At 39.8% G+C, this 22,617-nt stretch overlaps 1 protein-coding gene and 1 long non-coding RNA gene across 2 annotated transcripts in view; one reads left to right on the forward strand and one right to left on the reverse strand.

Moving 5' to 3' along the window:
- LOC309364312 overlaps positions 1-22,617 on the reverse strand; it is a 768,778-nt gene that overhangs the window by 546,029 nt on the left and 200,132 nt on the right. The window lies entirely within an intron of this gene.
- The window catches only part of SLC6A11 (solute carrier family 6 member 11), a 102,601-nt gene that overhangs the window by 7,466 nt on the left and 72,518 nt on the right, over positions 1-22,617 (forward strand). The window contains exons 3-5 of the mRNA XM_081901204.1: positions 561-695; positions 1,513-1,653; positions 3,228-3,318. Of these exons, the coding sequence (XP_081757330.1) occupies positions 561-695; positions 1,513-1,653; positions 3,228-3,318 (367 nt within the window). The remainder of the gene's footprint in view (positions 1-560; positions 696-1,512; positions 1,654-3,227; positions 3,319-22,617) is intronic.

The following is a 22,617-nucleotide window of genomic DNA, read 5'->3' on the forward strand; positions in this document are numbered from 1 at the left end:
ATGTTAAATCTGCGACTCAAGTGTAAGTAAAAATCAGCCTGAAATATGTATTGGATAATATTAAGTTTGTTTGGTATAACAAATTGTTGGCATTTAAAAATCAATTTTAAAAATCAACTCAGGGGCCAGAGCTATGCATCTTTACCCACATCAATATTCCTTTGCTATCAGTGATACTACATTCAAGACAGGGGCTCATCCATACTTCCTGTTGTCCTGTTGCATTCCCCCAGAGGAAACTGCTCTTCAGCACTCAATCAAAGCAAATGGCAATTAATTAAGGTTTCTCCCGGATTGTCATTTGTTCCAATCTATCACTATAGAGAGGTTTTTCCATTGGGAAGGAGTGGGGCAAGGGGAAAACCACTCAGACCCACACTTTCTAGGCATGGCACAAGCTCAAGGGTGGATGAGCCCAGAGTGTTGTTTGAGATAAGACAATAAAGTGACGATATGTACGGTAGTCTTGTATAAATAATTTATGCATGAAATTAAACTTATTACTTATCTTTAAGGACCTGGATCAAACTAAATAATACATATTCAATCCTTGCTTTTAGGTGCTTTTCTCATACCCTATGTGATTTTCTTTATTTGCTGTGGAATACCAGTGTTTTTCCTGGAAACTGCCTTGGGACAGTTTACTAGCGAAGGAGGCATTACATGTTGGAGGAAAGTTTGTCCACTATTTGAAGGTACATGTCAAATTCTCTCTTGTTTCCCATATATAAACATGTATGCGTCTATCTATACATGTGCACACACAAAACATTCATGAGTTTTGGAAATATCTTACAAATGGAGCAAACACCTTTTTTACTGTTTCCTTCAACAACGAAAACATTGCACCAGTCATTCTACACACCTTTCTTACTGATGCTTTCGGAACTTAGTGAGCAAATCATGTCAAGTCCTGACCAGTGCAGCACATCAGAGGACCAGTAAACTCAGGAATCCTAAGTTCAAATCCACTTTAACCATGAACGCACTGAATAACCGTAGGCAAGCTACTTTCTTAATCCTAGCTTTATCCCACCCAGTCTATAGTATGGGGATAATGATACAGCACAAAAGTTAATGATACCAGATCACCTTACAGGTAGCCATTAGCCAGATAATGCGTGCAAAATATCTGGAGAATTTAGGAAAAAGTTGTATGTTAAATGCTTTGTTGTAAACTTAGAATGTTTCCTCTTCTCTATACATTGAAACAGAACCTCTAAAATCATTTTTCCAACACTTTAACATGCTTTACCTACATTTGAACCCATTGCATAGCCCTGCTGTTCTCAGCCTTGGCCTTATTTCATTACACAATCTAATTTGTCCCATATATTCAAAGACTGCTCCCCCCCATGACCAGTTCTTCCCTTACAGCCCTTACATTTATATTTTCAGGATTTTCTTTGTAACAAGTGACAATCTTAGAATCTGAACAAAAACTGCTTTCTGACGCTTGTTCCCTCTTCTTTTAACAATGCTGAAACAAGTTCCTGTATTTGTACTTCGCAGGTATCGGATATGCTACCCAGGTTATTGAGGCACATTTGAATGTTTACTACATCATCATTTTAGCATGGGCCATCTTCTATTTGTTTAACTGCTTTACAACGGAGCTCCCCTGGGCAACCTGTGGGCATGAATGGAATACAGGTATGGGCACAATGAACATACAGTCTGTATGAATATGTTAAAAGAGCAGCAGAGTGATTTAATATTTAAATGCTTATGGGGCCAAACAAGATAATGGTGAAAATTAGCGTAATTCAGATTTGCAACACATGATGTAAGAATAAAGGGATGAAACCCAAAAATTAATGTTGATTGTTCCAATAATAAAAGTAATGCCTTCAAATCTTCCCCCATACATCATTTTGCTTCATGAATTAAACAGTCTGGTTTCAACAGCATGTATTATTTTTGAAAAGCTTTCCTTCTAAAACATACTGGTTTGAAAAGTGATGGTACAATATGTTCCTTAGCTGTTTATTAAAACTTTGCAAACTAAACATAGAGAAATTATATGTAGGGTTTTTTTTTTACTTCTTATGTAATGGAATTTAGTATATTATTATTATTATTTTATTTTAAAAACTTACATCTGAGCTCACTGTAAACTTGAAGACAAAACAGTTTACATTTTTTGATTCACAGAGCTATCTGCTGGATCAAACAGCTTTCCATCAACAGATGGACACATTTGCATACTATTGTGAATTATTAAACATTGTAATGAAAAGTGTGTGCAAGTGTGAAAATATGGAGGCAGAGATTCAGAAAGGGTTACATGTGTGCACTAAAACAAAAGGTTTGGAAGGGTTGCCAATCTGTTTATACTTCCAGTCTTACCTCTTGAAATTTTTGTCAGTTCTTTTTGTTGAGTCCAGTGGAAAGCCTCTCACACTAACCTTTGGCAAATGTTAATTCTCTTATGAGTTTACATGTAGTATAAACTACAAACCAATAACCTCTTTTATTTGGTGATGTATAAGGGCACGTTGAATTAGTTCATTACACTTCAAAGGGAAATAATACATTCTTAAATGGTAAAGGTTTTCTTTCCATATTCCTCATCTAAAATAATTTTTAGTGACAATTGTACTCTTTCATCCTCATTCTTTTATTCATTTTAACAGCTTGGGACTCTTACTTGAATCTATTGATGTTTAGCTAAATTAAAAGTCTAGTATCAAGTCCATCAGAAATGATAGTGCTTCAGTGTCCTTTTTGGCATCTGTTTAGGAAAGCCTAGCCAATATTCAGTGCTGTCCAAATAGTAAGTGTCAACTCAATAATGGAGAACTGCTTTGATCTCTTTCTACCATTTCTCTCATGCCAGAGATAACAGTGTGCCAAATGGTAGCTTTGCCACTTGCCATATTAAGTCCACCTTTCTGCTGGTAGAAAGAGATTCCCGAGCCAGTGATAGGCATTAGGAATTGAACTGCGGTCAACTGAATCAAGCACAATGCATGATTAAACTCCCTAGCAATCAGAGGAAATTATCCTATTTCTGCTGCCTCCAACTGGTCTGGCTGTTGCAGTTGTAACAGGACAAACCAAAAGCAGCTAGTGAACACCTTTCTGAGGACAACCAGTATGAATTAGTAATCAAAGCATGTGACTGAATCTTGTTTTCAGATCTCTGTGGCCATGATCTTAACATATTCAAAGTGAACTTGAAAGTTTTAAAATCACAGCATTATTATTTTTTTATTCTTTTACAGAACACTGTGTAGAATTTCAAAAAATTAATATGAGCAACTGCTCCCAACAATATTTGCAGAATGCTACTTCTCCAGTGATGGAATTTTGGGAGTAAGTATAACTAAACTTTTATTCTAAACTAATTACAATATTAACTCTCTTCAAATGAAAGGTGTGGAACAAACAATAATAGCTAAATGTAATCTTATGGCAACGTGAGAATTTCAGCAGCAAACTGTTTTTACATAAAATTCACATAGGTCATACCAAGAACTCTTCCGTAATAGGAAATAAAAATATATATTTTCATTGGGAATGAATATGTGCAATCCAGACACATTTACTTGAAAGCACATCTCATTAAAATCAAACTTTGTTCTGCACATGATGGCTAGTATTTTGTGTATGCATGTGTGTTGAGAGGATGGGAATGTTTTCCTTGGAATATTATCTGTAAGAGTTTGTTGCAAGACTTTCCTGAGCAGGGCCCTGAAACTTAGATTTCTGATGGAAGGGACTGCTAATCTCAGCCAAATATTATCAATGCGTAGGAGATGGCATATCATACATAATACCTTATCTGAGCATTTCCTGTCGTTTAGGAAATGTTTTGCCCTTAGTTTGGTTTTTGGCTAAGGTTATATTCCAGTTGTGTTCTCATTGTGGTGAAGATTACTTGGTGGGGGAGAGTGTTCCCTTGCTTGTTTTGGTCCCAGTGCTTCAATTTTTCTTTGGCTATGTTTTTCTGTGCTATCTATGCTGGCTGAAAAATGTTCACAAAAATATCTAGTGAATTTTCCCCAGCATTTTTAAGCGTTAGGAGAAGGAAGCACAGGAGTTCTCTTTATGTGTGTTTATACTTCTGACCATCTGCTGCTACAGATTTTGTAGGGAGTAATTGCATCTAAAATGCAGAGACACAAAATTTGCATGGTCAAATGTGTTGAGTGGAGTTTCTCTATCCCTTTCTGCCATAACTGTACATAACCGGGGAGCTTGTGCCTGGTCATCTTTGCGCAGGCAAAACAGTCTATTGTTTCCCCAACAATTACTATTTTTTCCTGTAGTTTATTTTTTAAAAAAACTTGCATAACTGGACATCATCCATGGCTGAACCTGGAAAATGGATTGATTTCACTGGTGCTTCTGAGATGTTGCATTGTTAACCTGAATAGCTGCGACCTGATAAGAACTCTCTTAACCATGAATTGTATCCACCACTCTTGCTCCATTTACATAACAGACTTCTGCTTATGCAATGAAACTTGCCTTTTCTCCCTTGCTGCAGAGGGTCCAGGTGCTCTCCAAAGCAGATTTTGGGGGTGTGCGGAAACAGGGATGTTACGTTGTGATAATAGAATGCTGATTGTGCATCATTGGACACAACCACATGCGTCTGGGAGTTTCCACTTCCTAGAATCCAAATATTAATCATTCAGTCCAAGTAGGAGTGTGGGCAATGATTCTGGTAAAGGACAACTTACCTATTTCTAAGTAATAAAAAATAATTTATGCTAAGCCAATTTCCTTGCTATCCAGGCAATTTATTTGTACAAAATAACTATCCTGTGAAAAAACTGAATCATTGAAGCATTTGTTTGGTGCAGAACTGTGCCTCGGAAGAGGAATAATTTGTGTGCACAAGCCGCTAAGACTTGTTTTTAAATGATTGATGAGAAATCCAAGCTTTCATTTCAGCAAATGTTGAGCAGGTTCTCTTGTGTTTTTTAACCCCATCAGTCATGCTGTGCTCTGTAGGCATAAGCGTTCAAAGCAACAAAATTAACAAAGTAGCATGTGGTGGAGTATAGATGTGCGCAGAGGCCAGCTGCACGCACACACACACACACTGAGAGAGATCAGAGAGGAACCCGAGTCTTTCCTTTTAAAAGTGTAAATGCTGTATTTCTATTAAAATTCTGCAGTAGTCACCTGCAAACATTCTTTAAGATTGCCTTTATTAATAAATCTCTGTGCCACTCCCATAAATATATTGTCTACTACTCTTATTAAGACATATTCTTTGAACGGGTCGTTGACCAAGAGAGAAAGAAATAATTTTATTATAGTTAGGTAAAGGACAGAGTTCATTTAAGTGAGAGAGTGTTTTCTGAGTTGAACTGAACATTCACCACTATCTTGACATCTGATGGATTTGTAATGCATGGAAGCATATTCAGTGGCAATGAATATTAATGCTTGCATTAGTGGATTTTGAAAAGTTTGAGGAGAACTAGAAATTTATCAGGGATGAAAGAGTGCATATTTGCATTAGATCTAATTAGTTAAATATGTTGCCCCCGGAGCATGTTTAGGAGTTCCAGAATAATATTTATATCACAATAATATTTGTATATTTGATGCCTGAGGGTGCTGAGGAATGCTTTTTCTGACATTGCAGGAAAGAATACCACTGAACACTTAGAGTTATATTTTCTATATCTGCACTTTTCAAATGAACTTATTCCCATGGCTTGAAAGTGTGAAGAAAGAACTAAGGATACATTGTATGCTGTGTTTACTATGATTTCAGGTTTTGTTTAAAATAAAAATACTATGTGATATGGAGACAGCCAAATTTCTGTTCATATGCCCACCCACATTACAGTTTCACAAATGCACAAGTCCAAAAGAGAAGAATGAGAACTTTAGGTCCTGTTGGCAAATGCTAATTTTTGGCAAAGTATTGAGTTTTGAAAATCAAGAAATGTGTCCCTTGTGCATTCAGTAAATACTGTAATTCACCATCACAATATACAGTACTATATTTGCATCGTCCACTACAAATAATACTGGTTTTACACATAGCCAGTACAGCTATAAGTGACATAGTATGGGGCAGCAGGTTTGATATGGAGTGAAACTGGCATCATTTTATTGTTAAGTTGCAAAGCTGGGATTTATTCTTTCAGTTATTTAAATATGTATACCCACCTTTCCTCATATAGTTCAAAGCAGCTATATTTTGTTATAACTATACCGTAGCTTTTAAATAATCTTATAGAATATTGTAATGCAAAATATATAATAATGTTGTTGAACGTATGAGTCCTTTTTACCTATTGACTGACTCAGTTCTTTAGTTGTGGGCACTTGTGGGAGAGAATATCTAGATGATGTGGGAGTGTCTGGTGCCAGCATGATTGTGTGTGTATTTGTGTATATATACTCATATTTGGGCAGGCACTGATGTCTTGTGAAAATTTGAGAGGCACACAACTGGACACCTACTACAGTTGTACCTTGGAAGTCAAATGGAATCCGTTCTGGAAGTCTATGTTCGGAAACCAAAGTGTGGCTTCTGATTGGCTGCAGAAAGCTCCTGTAGCCAATCGGAAGCCCTATCAGATGTTCAGCTTCCAAAAATAGTTCACAAATTGGAACAGTCACTTCCAGGTTTGTGGCGTTTGGGAGCCAAAACGTTTGAGAACCAGTGGCGTAGCGTGGGGGGTGCAGGGGGGGCCGGCTGCACCGGGCGCAACATCTGGGGGTTAGGGTTAGGGGGCGCAACTCCACGGGTTAGGGGGCGCAAATCCACGGGTTAGGGAGTGAAAATTAATTGCCTTGCCCCGGGTGCTGACAACCCACGCTATGCCACTGTCGAGAACTAAGCTGTGCGAAAACCAAGGTACAACTGTATATTTTTAGGGATCCCTTAGTTGCACAGGGAATGAAAGGAAGTGGCAAAGCTCAGTCTGAATTTGCAGGCCACAAAATGTAAAAAATAACCCCACGCCTCTGTATGAAGCTTCCTCTCTGATAAGCTGTGGTGCTGTAGGGCTGTTGTGTGGTGTTGGTTATGTTATAAATATAGTGATGGAAGTTCCTTGATGTATCCAAGCCATGATGCTGGTTTATCGATCCAAAGGCTGGAAACAGTGGAAATGTACATGTTAGATAGAATGGGAACGAGACTTACTTGACAACTAAACCTTCGTAGCAGGGAAGATCATCTTCTATCAAATGAGAAGGGTGCAGCTGAGGGAACCCATTGATGTAATTTTTGCTTACTGACTCTCTTCAAGTCTTTTACCATGGTTTAGAAATACAGCTTGCTGCTTCTTAGAAAAGGATTTGGGTAAACGGAGGTGACACGGTGGTGAAGTTATTTCCACCTCAATAGTCTCCTTTGTTAGGCAAGTAACAACCCAGACCCCTGCTAAAGAAGACCTAGTTGTTAGCCTGTCATTCAGTGGAAAAGGTGGCATATCCCTCGTGTTTTCAAGTAAAGCCCAGTGAGAAAAACATTTTCTCAAAGGAAAATGAGCTATGCTCTGTAGAAGGAAAAGGTTAAAAAAAAACTTGACAAAGTCAAAAAGAGTTTTTCCTGCTTTATTCAGGTTGCAAATAACTGCAGGAGACACATTGTTACTAATCCCCACAATCCTAGGAAAAGTCATTAGCAAGTTTGGGCCTGATTCTGGTGCACTTAGCACCCACACACTTATTCAGTTCCTCTCTGGACTGGGCCTTTTTTGTGCTCAACTTGAAGAACATTTTGCTGTGCCAGACTCGTCGGTTTGTGTTCAGTTCACAGAAGGCCGTGTGAAAACATTCTTTCATTTGGATGAACACAAGTTTTTCTCTGGGTTCTGCCTCGAAACCACAAGCTTTGCTTGGTTTTATTTGGAAGCACTGAACATGGCTGAGCCACCTTCTCTTTGATACTAGGCAAAATTTTGAGTTATAATAAGGCATCAATCCAGAAAATTTTAAATAGTTTGAGGAATCTGCATCATTTATTTCTATGATGCACCCTAGAGATTATATTACCTGCAAAAGTAGAACTTTCCAAATGAATTTTGAGCAAACATGGCAGGAAATTTTTTTTTTTTTTGCAAAACATTTAATGCAAACATTTAAACCAAAATACACATCCTGGAATACATCTTTCTTTGGGATTTTTAAAATATTCATTTGCCATAGATTTCTTCATTATTTCTGTTTGGTAATTCGGAGTGATGGCAGGTGCCTTGGGAGATTATATATAAGGACACAGAGTGTCTTGTCTGGACATGGTGAAAAGCGACTCCTTACTTTTATATCTCGTAACAAAAATGAGGAGACATTTTTGGATGCTTTCAGAATAGGTGGCAAAAATTGACTTAAATTTTTGCAGGCACTTACAACTGGAATGCCTGGTAGTATGACAACATTGCCCCCATTTTTCTTTTTTGCTGTTATGGCAAGTTGCACTCCTAATACACTCCACAGCACCTTTGTGGAGGGACACTATGACACAACACAGCATCCTTCAAGTGATAGTGTTGCAGGATAAAAGGGTTCCATGGTTTTTTGATTAAAGATTTCAGCTTTAGTCAGATCTCATTTTGGCAAATTTGGCACGATGCAAAAAGGGTGCTATAGAATCACAGTTAGAGGGAACTTTGGAGACTATATCCTGCACAATGCAGGCTCTTAAATACAGAATGCAACTGCCACATTGCTTACAGAGGTCTGTCAAACTTTTTCAGCTTAAAATATGCCCAATGATGGCAAATTCCTAAGACAGCCTGTGGCATTTGCATTTATCACTATCAACACTATTTTGTTCTTTTGCTGCCTAATGCTTTTGAATTACAACTGGTAGTTACCGTAATTATACATCGAAAGCAAAATAGGTTAACGGATGTTAGTAATTAGTTTATTGAAAAATTGGTAAAAATATGTGCTGAATCTTGACGTGTCTGAATGTAGAAACGTTTACTCAAGGGTAATTAAACTTTAATTAATAGAATTACTAGTGAGATGTGGTTCTTATTTTGACTCTTAAAGAAACTCTGCTTATTGCTGCTGCCTAGGAATGCTGTAGTGATTTTTAAGATTCAAACAGATACTGTTGTTCAGTTACGTGCAGTTATTCTATGTATTTCTTGTATCCTATTTTATATGATATATTTTTCTTTCAGGAATGATTGTATAAGAATGCATTAGATCTAGGGCTATTAGCTGTTATAAAAACCAATACTTGATTAAAATGCACAAGTTTAAATTATTAAAATGAATGAAGCGGGTTATTATAATAAAGACTCTTTCTCCCCCTGTTTTCTGTGGAGTGCAGCTCAGTATGAAGTGTTAAGAGCAATATCTCCTTTAAATAATTGGTGTGACTCAAAATCACAATTCACACTTCACATAGAAGTCCATTCCCTTACATTACAAGATCAAAACGGAGCTAGGAAAGATTAAGAAACGTGGCATAATTAAAGGAATTGCTTAGCACTTTGTGTTGTGCAACAGTGGTGGTCACAGTCATCAAGAAAATGGGGAAATAATATGCATCTGTGTAGATCCTTGACAGCATAATGGAACTAGCCAAGAAAAATATGTACTTCAACACTAGATGACGTTTTAATGAAAGTGACAGGAGCTGATTATTTTGCAAATGAGATGGCTCAAGCAATTTTTGGCTGCATTTAAGAAACTGGTAGTTTGCCTGTTCTTTATGAAATTGCACTCCACGTGAAGGAGCAGATACATAGCTTGGAAATTCTCTGTCACATCACTGGAGACATAGAGGCTAAGACTGTTTTCTTCTGGCTTCAGCCAGTGTATTTGCTATGACCATCCATGGTCCAGGATAGCTTGGACATAGTGGTTCAGGTCTTGGTAACTTCTAGATTGGTACTGCTTTGTGAAGAATCTCCCTCCCCTTTTACAGGCCAACACAGAAGGTGGGACAACTGACCTGTCAATCACCTGAGGTAATGAAACCAGATGATTGGCAGGAGGATGGACCAGCAGATAATCGGTACAGGATTATACCTAAAGGAATCAAATCTCTCATTGAAAATTTGGAGAATAAATTATGAAAGTAGGCTTCTGCCTTCTGAACAAATGCCAACATGCATGGCCTGAAAAATAGCTTTCTTACCTTTTGAATTTAAAAGAAAACACAATAGAAGAGCTTGCAATATCAAATTTGTGCTCATGAAATTCTCTAAGGAAGTTTCTTCTTACTATATTTCTCCAGGCTTGGAGAAAAACAACTGCAGATTATGGCAGCAATGGCAAGGCAATTTGAGACTGTAGCCCTAAAAACACTATTGGAATATGTGAGACTTAATTACAACCAATGCATTTAGGCTTTGGGTACCAGTGATGCAGAATAGAGTGAGCGAAATGCCAATTTTAATGAATTATGAGTCCAGAAAACACTTTGCGCTCATGCAAATTCAATGAATCTTCAATAAGGGTTCAGTGAAACAAAGACTAATTCTATTGCTTGAGTCTTTTAAAGGAAAAAAAATTAAACTAGCAAATCCTTCCCTTAGTAGGATGCAATATGGTGAGAGTGACCTTAGCTATGAGGGTAGTTCAGTTTTTAAGTATTACATTCTGGTAATTGACAAAGGAAGGTCACAGAAATCTTTATGAAGTGGTATATTTATCAGAATTGAGCACAATGCTTTTCATTCCCATTAACATCAATCACTGGGAACCACTTGGAATATTCTGCCCAGAATTTCTTCTGGGAGCAGAAATATGACTTTGCAAGCCAGGATTCGTGCATTTTGAATGGGGTCATATTTTCAATTCCTTGTTGCTTACCAAGACTGAAGCTCCCTACTCCCAATGTCAGAGGGCTCAATCCAGGTTGGACCCGACAGCAACTATTTACTTTGTAAGTCATTCACACACAGTTGCTATTATTGAAGATGCATGTATCACTTTAAAATGTTTAGAAGAAAGGCTTGGTGTGCAAAAAGTGCTGGAGATCAAGACTACTTGAACCAGTAATCTACACCATAGCTTTCTTTTCCAAATTTTGAATCTTGTTTGGGAAGAGCATCAGCAGGGCTTAGCATACTTCAGTGAATGTCCATCCACCTCTCAGCAGTGAGATCTGTGGAAGAGGCTCTCCCTTAAACAGAGATGCTTCTGAAATTATCTTCATCGTTATTTCTTTCTGAGTCTCTCAGATTACATGTACTTCTCTCTGAAGTGGAACTGATGTTCTAAGAATTATTGGTTGTTCTCTTTTGGTTCTAAATTTTGTACAGAGAGCTGTGTCTGTAGAATTTGCCACAACGTTCTCTCAGTTTTGTCCTCCTCCCCATTATGCACCACTATGATAAAACTTTAAAAGCGGTCTTAATGTAATTGTATGCATGACTGCATCAATATTCTTTCTTTTGTAATTTTTCAGGAAAAAAACACAAGTTCAGTCGCAAAACAATCTTAGATAGTAAGTAGACCACTGTATCAAGATTTAGTTTGCAAGGACTTCCATTTGCCGTGAGGTACATACTTGTAAATCAGCAACACTGCACAAAAGAAAATTAGTGCATTGAAGAATATTATGCATTGTTTATCAAATGGAAATCAGCAATGTGTGTGTGGAGAAATAAAATAAACTGGATGAACTGAAAACTGTGGGAAACAGTGCCTGTTCCAATAGCAGAATTAATTTTGATTCTCCCAGTTAAACTGAAGTTCGCGAGGAGTGGAAGACAGAGCAGAGAGAATTGGATAAACAATAATGGAATGGAACGGAAGGAAATCCGCTCATCCCTAGCTCTTAAGTACCATTCATGAGAATGGTTTATTGTTCAGAAGCTCAGAGCTGGGCTCTTACAGTAGTTACACCACTGTTATAGAATTCTGTCCCCAAAGAAGCTGCCCAGACTAAGCTGCCTTATTATTGAATTTTGAGAGAGCAGTTACAGCTTTGCTCTGATCTCTGAGAATAGTAGGTAATACTGTATATTGAATTTTACACATAGTATTATTGTTATAAAATACCATCCCCAATACATTACAATGAGAACAACCATAATCAACACATGTATGGAGTTTAAAGCCTTTCACATGCATTATCAAACTTTAATCCTTACAACGGCCCTATAACGTTGGCCAGCATTATTATTCCCCATATTATAGATGAGGTACTGAGAGAGAATGGCTTGCCTAAGGCCACTTACACGGCAGTCCTGTGCATGTTTAGTCAGGGGTAAAACCCATTTTGCTGAGTGGGGCTTACGGATAAGTGGATTTGGAATTGTAGCCTCAGTGAATTGATGGCCCAGGTAAGATTCAATCCAGGGGAATTCCTGATTTGCATTCCAGTCTATGCTCCTCTGGCTTTGTTTGGTTTAACAGTGCCTTGGGCTGCTGTGAAACTGGAAATATGAAGCATATTTAAAATATGTTTGCATGGGACCTGCCTTCGTTTTCTTTATATTGTGGGGGAGATACCTTGTACATGAAACACTTTTCTGTTCGTTCCAAGTACAGGTGTAGTGGAAGTCTTGATTAATTTATGAGAGAAGGGACCTAAATTGATATCCAGAGCAGTATGAAATCTGTGAGCCCTTTATTCCCCCCCCTTTCTATGCTCCTAAATGGGCTTTCCATATTTATTAATTATTAGTGAAATTAATATCCCACCCTTCCTCCCAAAGGAGCTCAGGGCTGCCCACCCCTCAGTATGCCCTGCCACTTCATGCTGGTACTTTTAAATTTTACTTTGAGTGACATCCTATCAAAAAAGAAAGGAAATAAAGACCTGCATCTCTCCTTAGAAACTCTGGTCTGCTTGGATCGGGGGAGGAAGGAAACTCTCAGTCCCTTGATGGCTGTGAGAGCTTCTTTCACCCCATGTAGGGGCTTGTGTTAAAAAGCAGGGAGAAAAATGGCAGGGATGTCCCTGCAGGTTCCAAGTGTTGTTGCCTGCCAGTCAGGTAGAGCTGGCTGCAGGTGTTACCTTCTCCCTGTGTAGGGGCTGTTCTTACAGCTGCAGAGAAGGAAGACGCACCAGGGATCATTGCATTTGCCTTGCTTGTTAGTTGCTTCCTGATTGGATGTATGCGTGTTCACACAATACGCTGTCTGTGTGTGCAGAAGAGAGAGAAACGAAGGAATATGTGTGTTGTCTTTGTGTGTACATGCATGTGAGAGAAAGAGAGGGTGTGTGCGCACATGAGGTATGTGCATAAGGGGTTATACGTAGGCGAATAGGTCTGTAGGTATGTGTGGTGGGCATATGAAGGAGAAAGGGGAAGAAAGTCTGCAGTCTGTGTATCTGTGAGATGCACTTGGGCAGAGAGAGAGAGTGGAAGAAATATATTTGTGCTGTGAGATATGCATAGATATATAGATAATATACTGTGAGTGCATGTTTGTGCTGAACGTGCAAGTGCAAGAGACAGTGTGAGGCAGCCAGCTTGAATAGTTTCCGTAGAACTGGGGAATGTTCCTTGTTGTTAGGCAGCAACAACATCACTATGCGTGTGTTTGTAGAATTAGTAGTGTGATCTCCGCAGTGAGGTTCAGCAGATCATATCCGTCTTCCCTCAGTATATTCTTTTGTCAAGGTATGCAAACCAGAAAAAATCCCCAAGCTGCTGTTTTCATTTTTTCAAAAGAGTATATTCAACAAATATATGTCTCTACTAGTTTAGTAGGAAGGACATACTATGTAGGAATTTGGTTCATTTTATTCATGACAATTGCACACTTTGGTTATGATTTCTACTTTTTTGCAGTTTCAAGCGTGTTTCAAATACATATTACTATATAGAAAGTTCATTTTGAAGTCAGTACAGAAGGAGAGGAATAGGTGTTTTACAATTTATCAGGATATGAGTACCAGTCTCCAGTTTTTATTTTTTTTATGAAAAGGCACTGGCCAGGCCTGATGCCAGTGTAAGACTGAAGAATTTCATTCTGTTATTTTTAGGTAAAATCGTAACCTAGTCAGCTAGAGGGTATGCTGTACTCCTTAGGTATTGGACCACTTCGTCAACCTGGTGATATTTTTGAATACAGCACCCCTCAGCCCCAGAACCTGTAATTCAAAACATCTGGCAAGCTCCCGTATGGCATTCCTGGTGGTGGAGAGAGTAACATTTTGCTAGAAGTGGCTGGGATATTATCCCCCTTCCTTTTAAGCAGGTTACTTAATTTCAGTCCGAGGACTGTTATAAATCCCTTACTTATTTTCAGTTTGAAATTTATTAGCAGTCCACTGATACCTAACTCATATTGTATGAAGATTTTATTTCTTGCTACGCCCAATTTTTGGTAGTTGCAGCTTTTCATATGAGGGGGAAACTGTTTTGTTCAATGGCTGCTGTGGATAGAACGTAGGTTAAGCATTAAAGAAAGATTCTTTCTATAAAATTGTTTAGGACCCAATTGGGTCAGATAAAGTGTGTATTACCTCATGTGTGTGTGTGTGTTTTAATGCTGTTTCAAGTGGTGCAATAGGAGAAATAAACTCTAAAGACCTTGTCCCCAGATTAACAGACACCTTGTATACTGCTCTAAAATAGTTAACAGACACAACAAGACTTTCCCAAATAGACTGAATTTGTTCTTTAGCTTCTCCAAACCATGAAACAATGCAGTAAGTACTCTGGTACATTCCTTTCCATGAAACGTTGGCAGTGATTAAACCTCTTGCTATTCAGGAGTGTGTTACAGCCCTACATGCTGGAAAGCTTTATTAAAGAAACCCTTTCCCAGGAAAATTCAGTGTACTCCAAGCCCATGGGAAACGTAATGCTGCGGCTACTTCATCCAAAATGGGTTCACTTGTGTAAAATGAGGCAAACACACTGTCAAGCTTCCAAAGTGCTAATCATTTGAATTCAGATGAATATGTTGCATGTTAATTTCTAATTGGGGGGAAGTTGCACAGAAGATTTTGGTGGGCTGTACAGAATTCCAGTCCAGAGGACCGGGGAGAGGGTTGGGCAGAAAGAACCATTCTGGAAGTGGGCTTGTCTAAGATCTGATCTCTATGCTTTGTGAAGCCTTCTGAGGACATTATTAGGACATGCCCAATTTTTTCAGGCATACCTCCACTTACGCACAGTCGACTCAATGATGACCATTTATATGCACAGCATCGGGAAATAAATAAATAGATTCAAACCAGGAAATGGTGGGAGAGAGCTGGAAAGTCCTCATGGCTCATGAGGAGACTCTTCACGGAGCCCAAAGAGAACTTCAGTGAGGGCAAATAAAGTCCCAAAGAGACCAGATGCACAGTGGGGCTTTGCATAGTCTGCTCAGCCTTCCTGCCTAGCTGCGGATTGCACCAGAACCCATGCCTGCAATGGGCCCCAGGCTTTGACTTACTTTAAAACAAACAAACAAACAAACCCCCTCAAAGCTCAGTCAGCAACCTATGAAGTTAGGAAGCTAAATGTGCAGGTAGATGAGCCAGTCTTGCTGCTCCTGCTTGGTGAGTGAGTTGCTTTGACACCAGAAGATGTAAATCCTTGGGTCCTAAAGAGTTCACATTTTTCCCTTTCCTTTAGTGACCCTTTATCACATTTCCTAGTGGTTGTCCCATTTTCTCCTAATCAGAGAAAAATAGGTGCATCTGTAATTAATACAGTACAGCCTTTAAAAAAAAGTAAAGGACCCCAACAGTTAAGTCCAGTCTCGAACGACTCTGGGGTTGCAGCGCTCATCTCACTTTACTGGCTGAGGGAGCTGACGTTTGTCCGCAGACAGTTTTTCTGGGTCATGTGGCCAACATGACTAAGCTGCTTCTGGTGAAACCAGAGCAGCGCACGGAAATGCCGTTTACCTTCTCGCCAGAGTGGTACCTATTTATCTACTTGCACTTCGACGAGCTTTCAAACTGCTAGGTTGGCAGGAGCTAAGTAAAAGTTTTGTGTATCTCCACCCCTTGCCCCAAAAGCAATATAATAAATTGAGAATAAGTGTGGAGGTTTGGTGAAAGGAAGTGATTTATAGTGATCTGTGTGAACAAAGATAATAATTTGACTAAGTGTAGTCAGAACAGGGTTAGACTTTGCATACTAAGATTTGTGTTTGACTCCGTGCAAAGAGACAGTGATACATCTGTAGAAAATAGATACAGTGGTACCTCAGGTTACATATGCTTCAGGTTACATATGCTTCACGTTACAGACTCCACTAACCCAGAAATAGTACTTCGGGTTAAGAACTTTGCTTCAGGATGAGAACAGAAATCGTGTGGTGGCGGGAGGCCCCATTAGCTAAAGTGGTGCTTCAGGTTAAGAACGGACCTCCAGAACAAATTAAGTACATAACCAGAGGTACCACCGTAGTCGATTTAGAAGCTTTTAAAGGTTTTATTATTAATTAAGATTTGTATCATTCCTGATCATTAGAAGCTACTCTGGAAGTCTTTTTTGTCAGAAGGAGGGCAGCAATAAATGGTTTGTTTTTCTGCTATTGTACAGTACAGTATGTAAAATTAAAAAAAATCTTGATGCTTCAGAATAGTGGAGTTTGCTTGGGTTCTTGAATCAATGAGATGTATTCACGGGTTAGTAAAAAACTAAGTGCAGCAAACCAGAAAGAAACTAGGTTTTCTTTAAAAGTGGCGGGGAGAGTCCATTTGAATATTATTATCATAACTAACTAACTAACTAACTAATTAAATTTGTATACCACCCTTCTTTTGAAGATTTTAGAGAGATTCACAACAGAAAAATACACAATGAGAACATAAAGTACACATTAAAACAAAAACAAACCAATAACCCCCTCCCCCATCACCTTTCCGCAAACATATTTAAAAGACCATAGTATGTTAATGACCGGAAGGCTTGGTTATAGAGTAATGTTTTCACCTGGTGACTAAAGATATGTAATGAGCCTCCCTGGGGGGAGCATTCCACAAATAGGGAGCCGCTGCAGAAAAACACTGTTCTTCTGTTGCCACCCTCTGGACCTCTTGTGGAGGAAGCACATGAAGAAAGGTCTCAAATGATGGTCACAGGATCTGTGTTGGTTCAGAAGGGGAGAAGCAGTCTGTAAGAGACCCTGCACTTCCCAGAAAAGCTGCAATGGAGGTGCAATGGAGGCAACAAAGTATGCCTTCTTTGCTGCCTTCACTGCCACTAGGTAGGTTTGATGATGAGCCGTCACCAGTCTGGATGCAACAGGACTGGATCAGGTCAGGTGTCCATTTAACACAGCATCTTGGCTCCCCAGTGGCATTCAGTTGCACCATGAAGCTGATAAGCAGAGTTTGGGGCTAATTTTAATTATTCTAAACTGTTTAGAGCTTTACTACAATCAAGCAGTATATAGATTAAATGAATAAATGTACAATATTAGTTAAATAAATATATAACACTTTAAGAATGAAAGCAGATCACTGTTTTCCACAGCAGCACCACCATCTATCCAACCAACCAACCAGCCACAGTGGCTATAGACCTAAAATATGTTCTTGTGGTTCAATCCTGTATGCTCACTGTCTCTGCATGAGAAGTACAAGGCACCAGAAAAATGTATAAGCCTGTTGAGTTCGTTTTATATAAAATATTTTCCAGAGAGCCAAGCAACCTTTATCCAAGGGGCCTTTGTGTCACACTTTTCCCCGTTAAATGCATCCAGTCACACGGTTTTGGTACAGTGGATAATCAGCCTCATATGCATTCTAAGGAAGCTGAAATTCTGACTTTTCTGCTAATATATTTCACCTGATAAAATGGGAAAGGGGGAAATGTACGGATGAATAAAAATAGAAAATGGGCATCCTGGGCATGGTGCCTTAGATTTTCAAGAATAGAACTGGATAGGCTTCTGGCATGACTCTGGGCAGCCAGAGTCTCAGCAGGGGAGCTGAGGGGAAGGAATTAGGCAAAGCTGTGTTGTGCCTGGTGTGAAAATCACTGTTGGACCCTGTGTGAGCCTCCTTTCTCTTTTCTTACATGTATTCTTTGCATAGAGAGTTCATGGAACATTGTACTTTATGGATTGATTATATGTTTCGTGCTTTCTATCATTGGCCTCCGAAGGGTGGTAGTGAGGCCAAAGCAAAGTCCCTCCCCCTCTTTTATTTGAAAAAGCTTTGAATACTATATACCACTAATTCAAAGTGATTGGCAGCACAGGAAGGCTAAACACTCAGATGTAAATTTTCCTTGTATTCATTCCCTAGGCAAAAAGCTTCAGCTGTGAATTAGGTAACTTATTAGAGAATTTTTTTTCTGGTTGCTTGTCTGGTCTCTTGCTCAAACAACACAGCCACAGCCTCAAAGTGAAAAACACACAACATTCCTGCCTAATTTAGTTAAATCATGATGAGTTTATCTAGATAAGAAAGAGATAAAATCTCTAATCAGTCAGACTGTCTGCACAATTAGCAAAATAAAGATTGCAGTTCTTGGGTGCTAAAACTTCTGTCAGTATGTCCTGACCTCTTGCAGGTGCCCAGGAGAACAGTTTTAGGGCCTCTAGTTTCTAGAGGCAAAATACTGTTATGCAAACAAAGTGTACAGTACGTCTATGCCAATCTTGTACCCTCAGATAGCTGTACAGAAGAGCTTTTTTCAAAGGGGGAATAAGTTAATAATCTCTGCCCAGCTTGCAGTGTTGGGAGAGCATTCCTGCAGGTCTCAGCAACCTGCTGTAACAATTTGGGAAAACTACTGGAAGATAAAATTGCTCAGATTTGTGTGTGTACAATTACATAGTGGATAGTAATTGCAGTCATAGTAGATAGCTCGATGAAGATGTGGGCCCAGTGAAAGAGGCAAATTCCATGCTGGGTATCATTAGGAGGGGAATTGAAACTAAAACTGCCATTATCATTATGCTTTTATTCAAATCTATGGTGCAACATCATTTGGAATACTGTGTATACTAAAAAGGTAAAGGACCTCTGACTGTTAATTGTTGTTGATGATGTGGAGATGCTGCTTGTATCTGTGGGATGCATGTGGACAGCCTGCTTGTATCAGCTAACCAGGTACCTCCTCGCTTCTTGATCATTGTGGCTTATTAAAAACCAGCTGAGGGAATTGACAGGCTGGGTTAATGATGCCTCACTATGGGATGGTGAGCTGCCACCTGCCTTGAAAGAGTGCTCCCTCCCTTAGAGGATCTCACCAGCCACAGAACTGTTAAATAACAAATAAATATCACCCAGTTGTAAATATACCATCCATAGGCAAGGTGCTCAAGAGGGTAGCAGTGACACAGCTGTAGGCATGCTTGAAGAAAGTGGATTATCTGGATTCATTTCAATCTGGCTTCAGGCTGAGATTTAGAACCAAAACTGGTTGATGACTTGTGGTGGGGAAGAGAGAGACAGGAAGAGTGCAACCAGTTTATTCTCCTTAACTTCTCCCTGGTTTTTGATACAGTTTGCCATGGGTGTGGTAGGAACCATGGTTATGCTACTTAGGAGACTGGTTCCAGTCAAAGCAATGGAGGACACTGTTCAGCACCATGGAAATATATCTGTTCTGTCCTGCCATACTCCATCTTTCACCCAGTTTAACATCCTTATGAAGCTGTAGGAAGCTGTCATCAGGGCATTTGGAGTGATCAGCATGCTGATCATACACAGATCTATCTCCATTCCATCTGAATCAAGAGATGCAGTTCAGGTTCTTGACCAGTGCTTGGATGTAGTAATGGGCTGCATGAGGGCCAATAAACTGAACCTGAATCCAGACAAGATGGAAAGGTTATGTGTTCTGGGTTATTGAGTCTGGAAGTCTGTCTTACTTGGGTCACACTTTCCTGGAAAGGGCACATCTGTAGCTTTGTCCAGCTTTATCATTTGAGGCCATATTTGGCAATGAGTCCCTATTTCCAGTTGCAGCTGGTTCACCAGCTATGGACTGTACCAGAAAGATAAGGCTATGCAATTGTATCCTAGTAACCTTCCATCTGGATTACTGCAATGCATTGTATGTGGTGCTTCCCTTGAAGATGGGTTTGAAGCTGCAATTAGAAGCAGAACGCAGCTGAATACATGCAAGTGTGAGTGGGAGATCTCATGCAATTCCTATTATGGGAGAATGCACTGGCTGCCTGTTTGCTTCCATTTAAGGTTTGTCTTTGGCATATGAAGCCTAAACAACTTGGGTCTCACATACCTGAAAGATCCACTCCACTTACACAACTCATCCCAATTGGGAGCTGTGTTCATTGGGGGAGGGGGCTCTGTTAGAAGCTGTTCATCCTCAGGGGTTCAAAGTGTGGCTGAAGATGTAAGACCCTTCTTCATAAAGGTCCCCAAGATCTGTAACTTCCTCCCTCTGGATGCGCACTTAAATTGTACACATTTTGGCAGCATGCTATCATGCATCTTTTCACCTAGGCTTTGAGAATGACTGAATGTGAGTTTTCCTCTCTGTATCTGACGCTGTATTGCTTTTACTTTGGACAGGTGTTTTATGCTTTTTATTTTAGATATGATTGTATTTTTGTCTTCTTAGACCATACATTGGGAATTTTGTGTGTGTGTGTGTGTGAAGGGCAGGTAGCAAATATTTATAATAATCAATATCAAATAAAAATAAATATCAAATAATCAAGAGACAAGGTTCCTGCAGGAAAGTATTTAATTAAGAGAAAAACATTTTATTTGCTTCTGCTTATTAACACTGCAGCCATTGCTCATTGATATTGCTGCCCATGCCTCCTGTTTCCTGTTGCCAGCTCTTGAAAAGCAAAATTGTCATACCTGGCCTGGATGCAAGAGGAGAGGAAGAAGCAGAGCCAGGTGGAGTAATGGGCAGAATCTGACAGCATTAATAGTGGAGACCCTGTACCAGTATTTGGGGACAAAGGCCAGAATTAAAGAGACAGAACCCATAGAGTGTTCATGTATTCCATGTGCTAACAAGTACCCTGCCATCAGGCAGTAGTATATCTAGGCATGATAGCAGGTTAACATAGGTCATCCAAACCCTAACCCAAAACTTTTAGTGAAATGTGCCTAGCTGTTTTGCAATGAGCACAGTGCAAGAATTAAAAGTGCATAATTCAGTGATATGAGAGTACCCTGTGGGAGGCATGAAGTGTGTGTACACACCCACACCACTACAGTGTGAGCTCAAGGAGTGTGGAGTTGTGCACAAACTGATTTGGCCAAATGAGCCAACCTTAAACCACTTTATGATCCTGGCTTGTTAGAATAAACCAAATTTAAAACCTAGTTTGATCATAAAAGTAACTGTTTCCCCAAAACAGAAATAAACTGTTTCTGTCCACATGGCTGATTGCAGCTTAATTATGGCAATGGAGGAAAACTGCATGCTGGTCTGTTTTCTCTGCTTCACTTGTTGTTCCTTTCTGCTTTCCTCTGCCTTGACCCAGCTGCACCCTCTCTAAATCAAAGCTGCAAGCAAAGATGACATGTCCATGACTCATAGGCCAAAGCAAGTTTTGGGCAAACTACAGTGTATTATTTCCATCAAGTGAAATTGAAATGCCTGTGTTTTGTAAAGGTAAAGGTAAAGGTACCCCTGCCCGTACGGGCCAGTCTTGACAGACTCTGGGGTTGTGCGCCCATCTCACTTAAGATGCCAGGGTCCAGCGCTGTCCGGAGACACTTCCGGGTCACGTGGCCACCGTGACATCGCTGCTCTGGCGAGCCAGAGCCGCACACGGAAACGCCGTTTACCTTCCCGCTGGTAAGCGGTCCCTATTTATCTACTTGCACCCGGAGGTGCTTTCGAACTGCTAGGTTGGCAGGCGCTGGGACCGAGCAGCGGGAGCACACCCCGCCGCAGGGATTCAAACCGCCGACCTTTCGATCGGCAAGTCCTAGGCGCTGAGGCTTTACCCCACAGCGCCACCTGCGTCCCTGTGTTTTGTAGGTAGCCACAAATATTAATATTCAAGGAATGATGAGACTGGTGTTTAGCATGCTTATATCCAGGTTATTCATATAGCTGTTACATATGAGTAGCACCCTAAATTCCTTTTTATTAAAAACAACATACTTTTGTAAACTGCTTTGAGAGTTTTCTTAATGTATATGGTATATAAAAATTGTTACATGTTATTTTTAATGTGTGTGTTTATAATGTGTGTTGAGGGGGGCAGCAAAAATTCAGAATAGGGGTAAGTACCAATCAGGCTGTCCACTGTTCTGTTGGTACTGCTTTACAGGCTACAGGCATGGCACTACAAATAAAATTTGAAAGAGAACAAGATAGGAGTGGAAACTGGCTTTTGCCATCCTTGAATATACAATTTCTGCATATGTAGGCTCTGTACAGAAATTTGCGGAGAGCTCGGGTGGGTGAATTCCTTTATCTTTCTCCCCCACCTACCATCCAGCCTGCACGCCTGGCTTCAAGAAATTGCTGTCACAGAATGCTTGTGGCTCAGGTGGTTTGGAGTGTCTTCCAAAAGCTATGCCTGGTGGCCCAGCTGCACCTCATCTATACAGGGATAGCCTCAGCTCTGCTAACCTCTGGATTAGATTACTGCAATGTGTTATATGTGGGGCTGCCTCGGCAGCTGGTGCAACACTTGGCAGCTTCATTGTTCCCCAGGGCAAAATAGTTTGACCATATAATGCCAATCCTGGCACCACTGCACTAGCTGCCAGTCTGTTTCCTGGTGCTAGTTTTGATCTATAAAGCGTTAATCCTTAAGCAGCTCAAGACCACAATATTTTGAGGACTGCCTCTCCTCATTTGAACC

The sequence above is a fragment of the Podarcis melisellensis genome, assembly GCF_964234715.1.
Source record: "Podarcis melisellensis genome assembly, chromosome: 2".
Classification (NCBI taxonomy): domain Eukaryota; kingdom Metazoa; phylum Chordata; class Lepidosauria; order Squamata; family Lacertidae; genus Podarcis; species Podarcis melisellensis.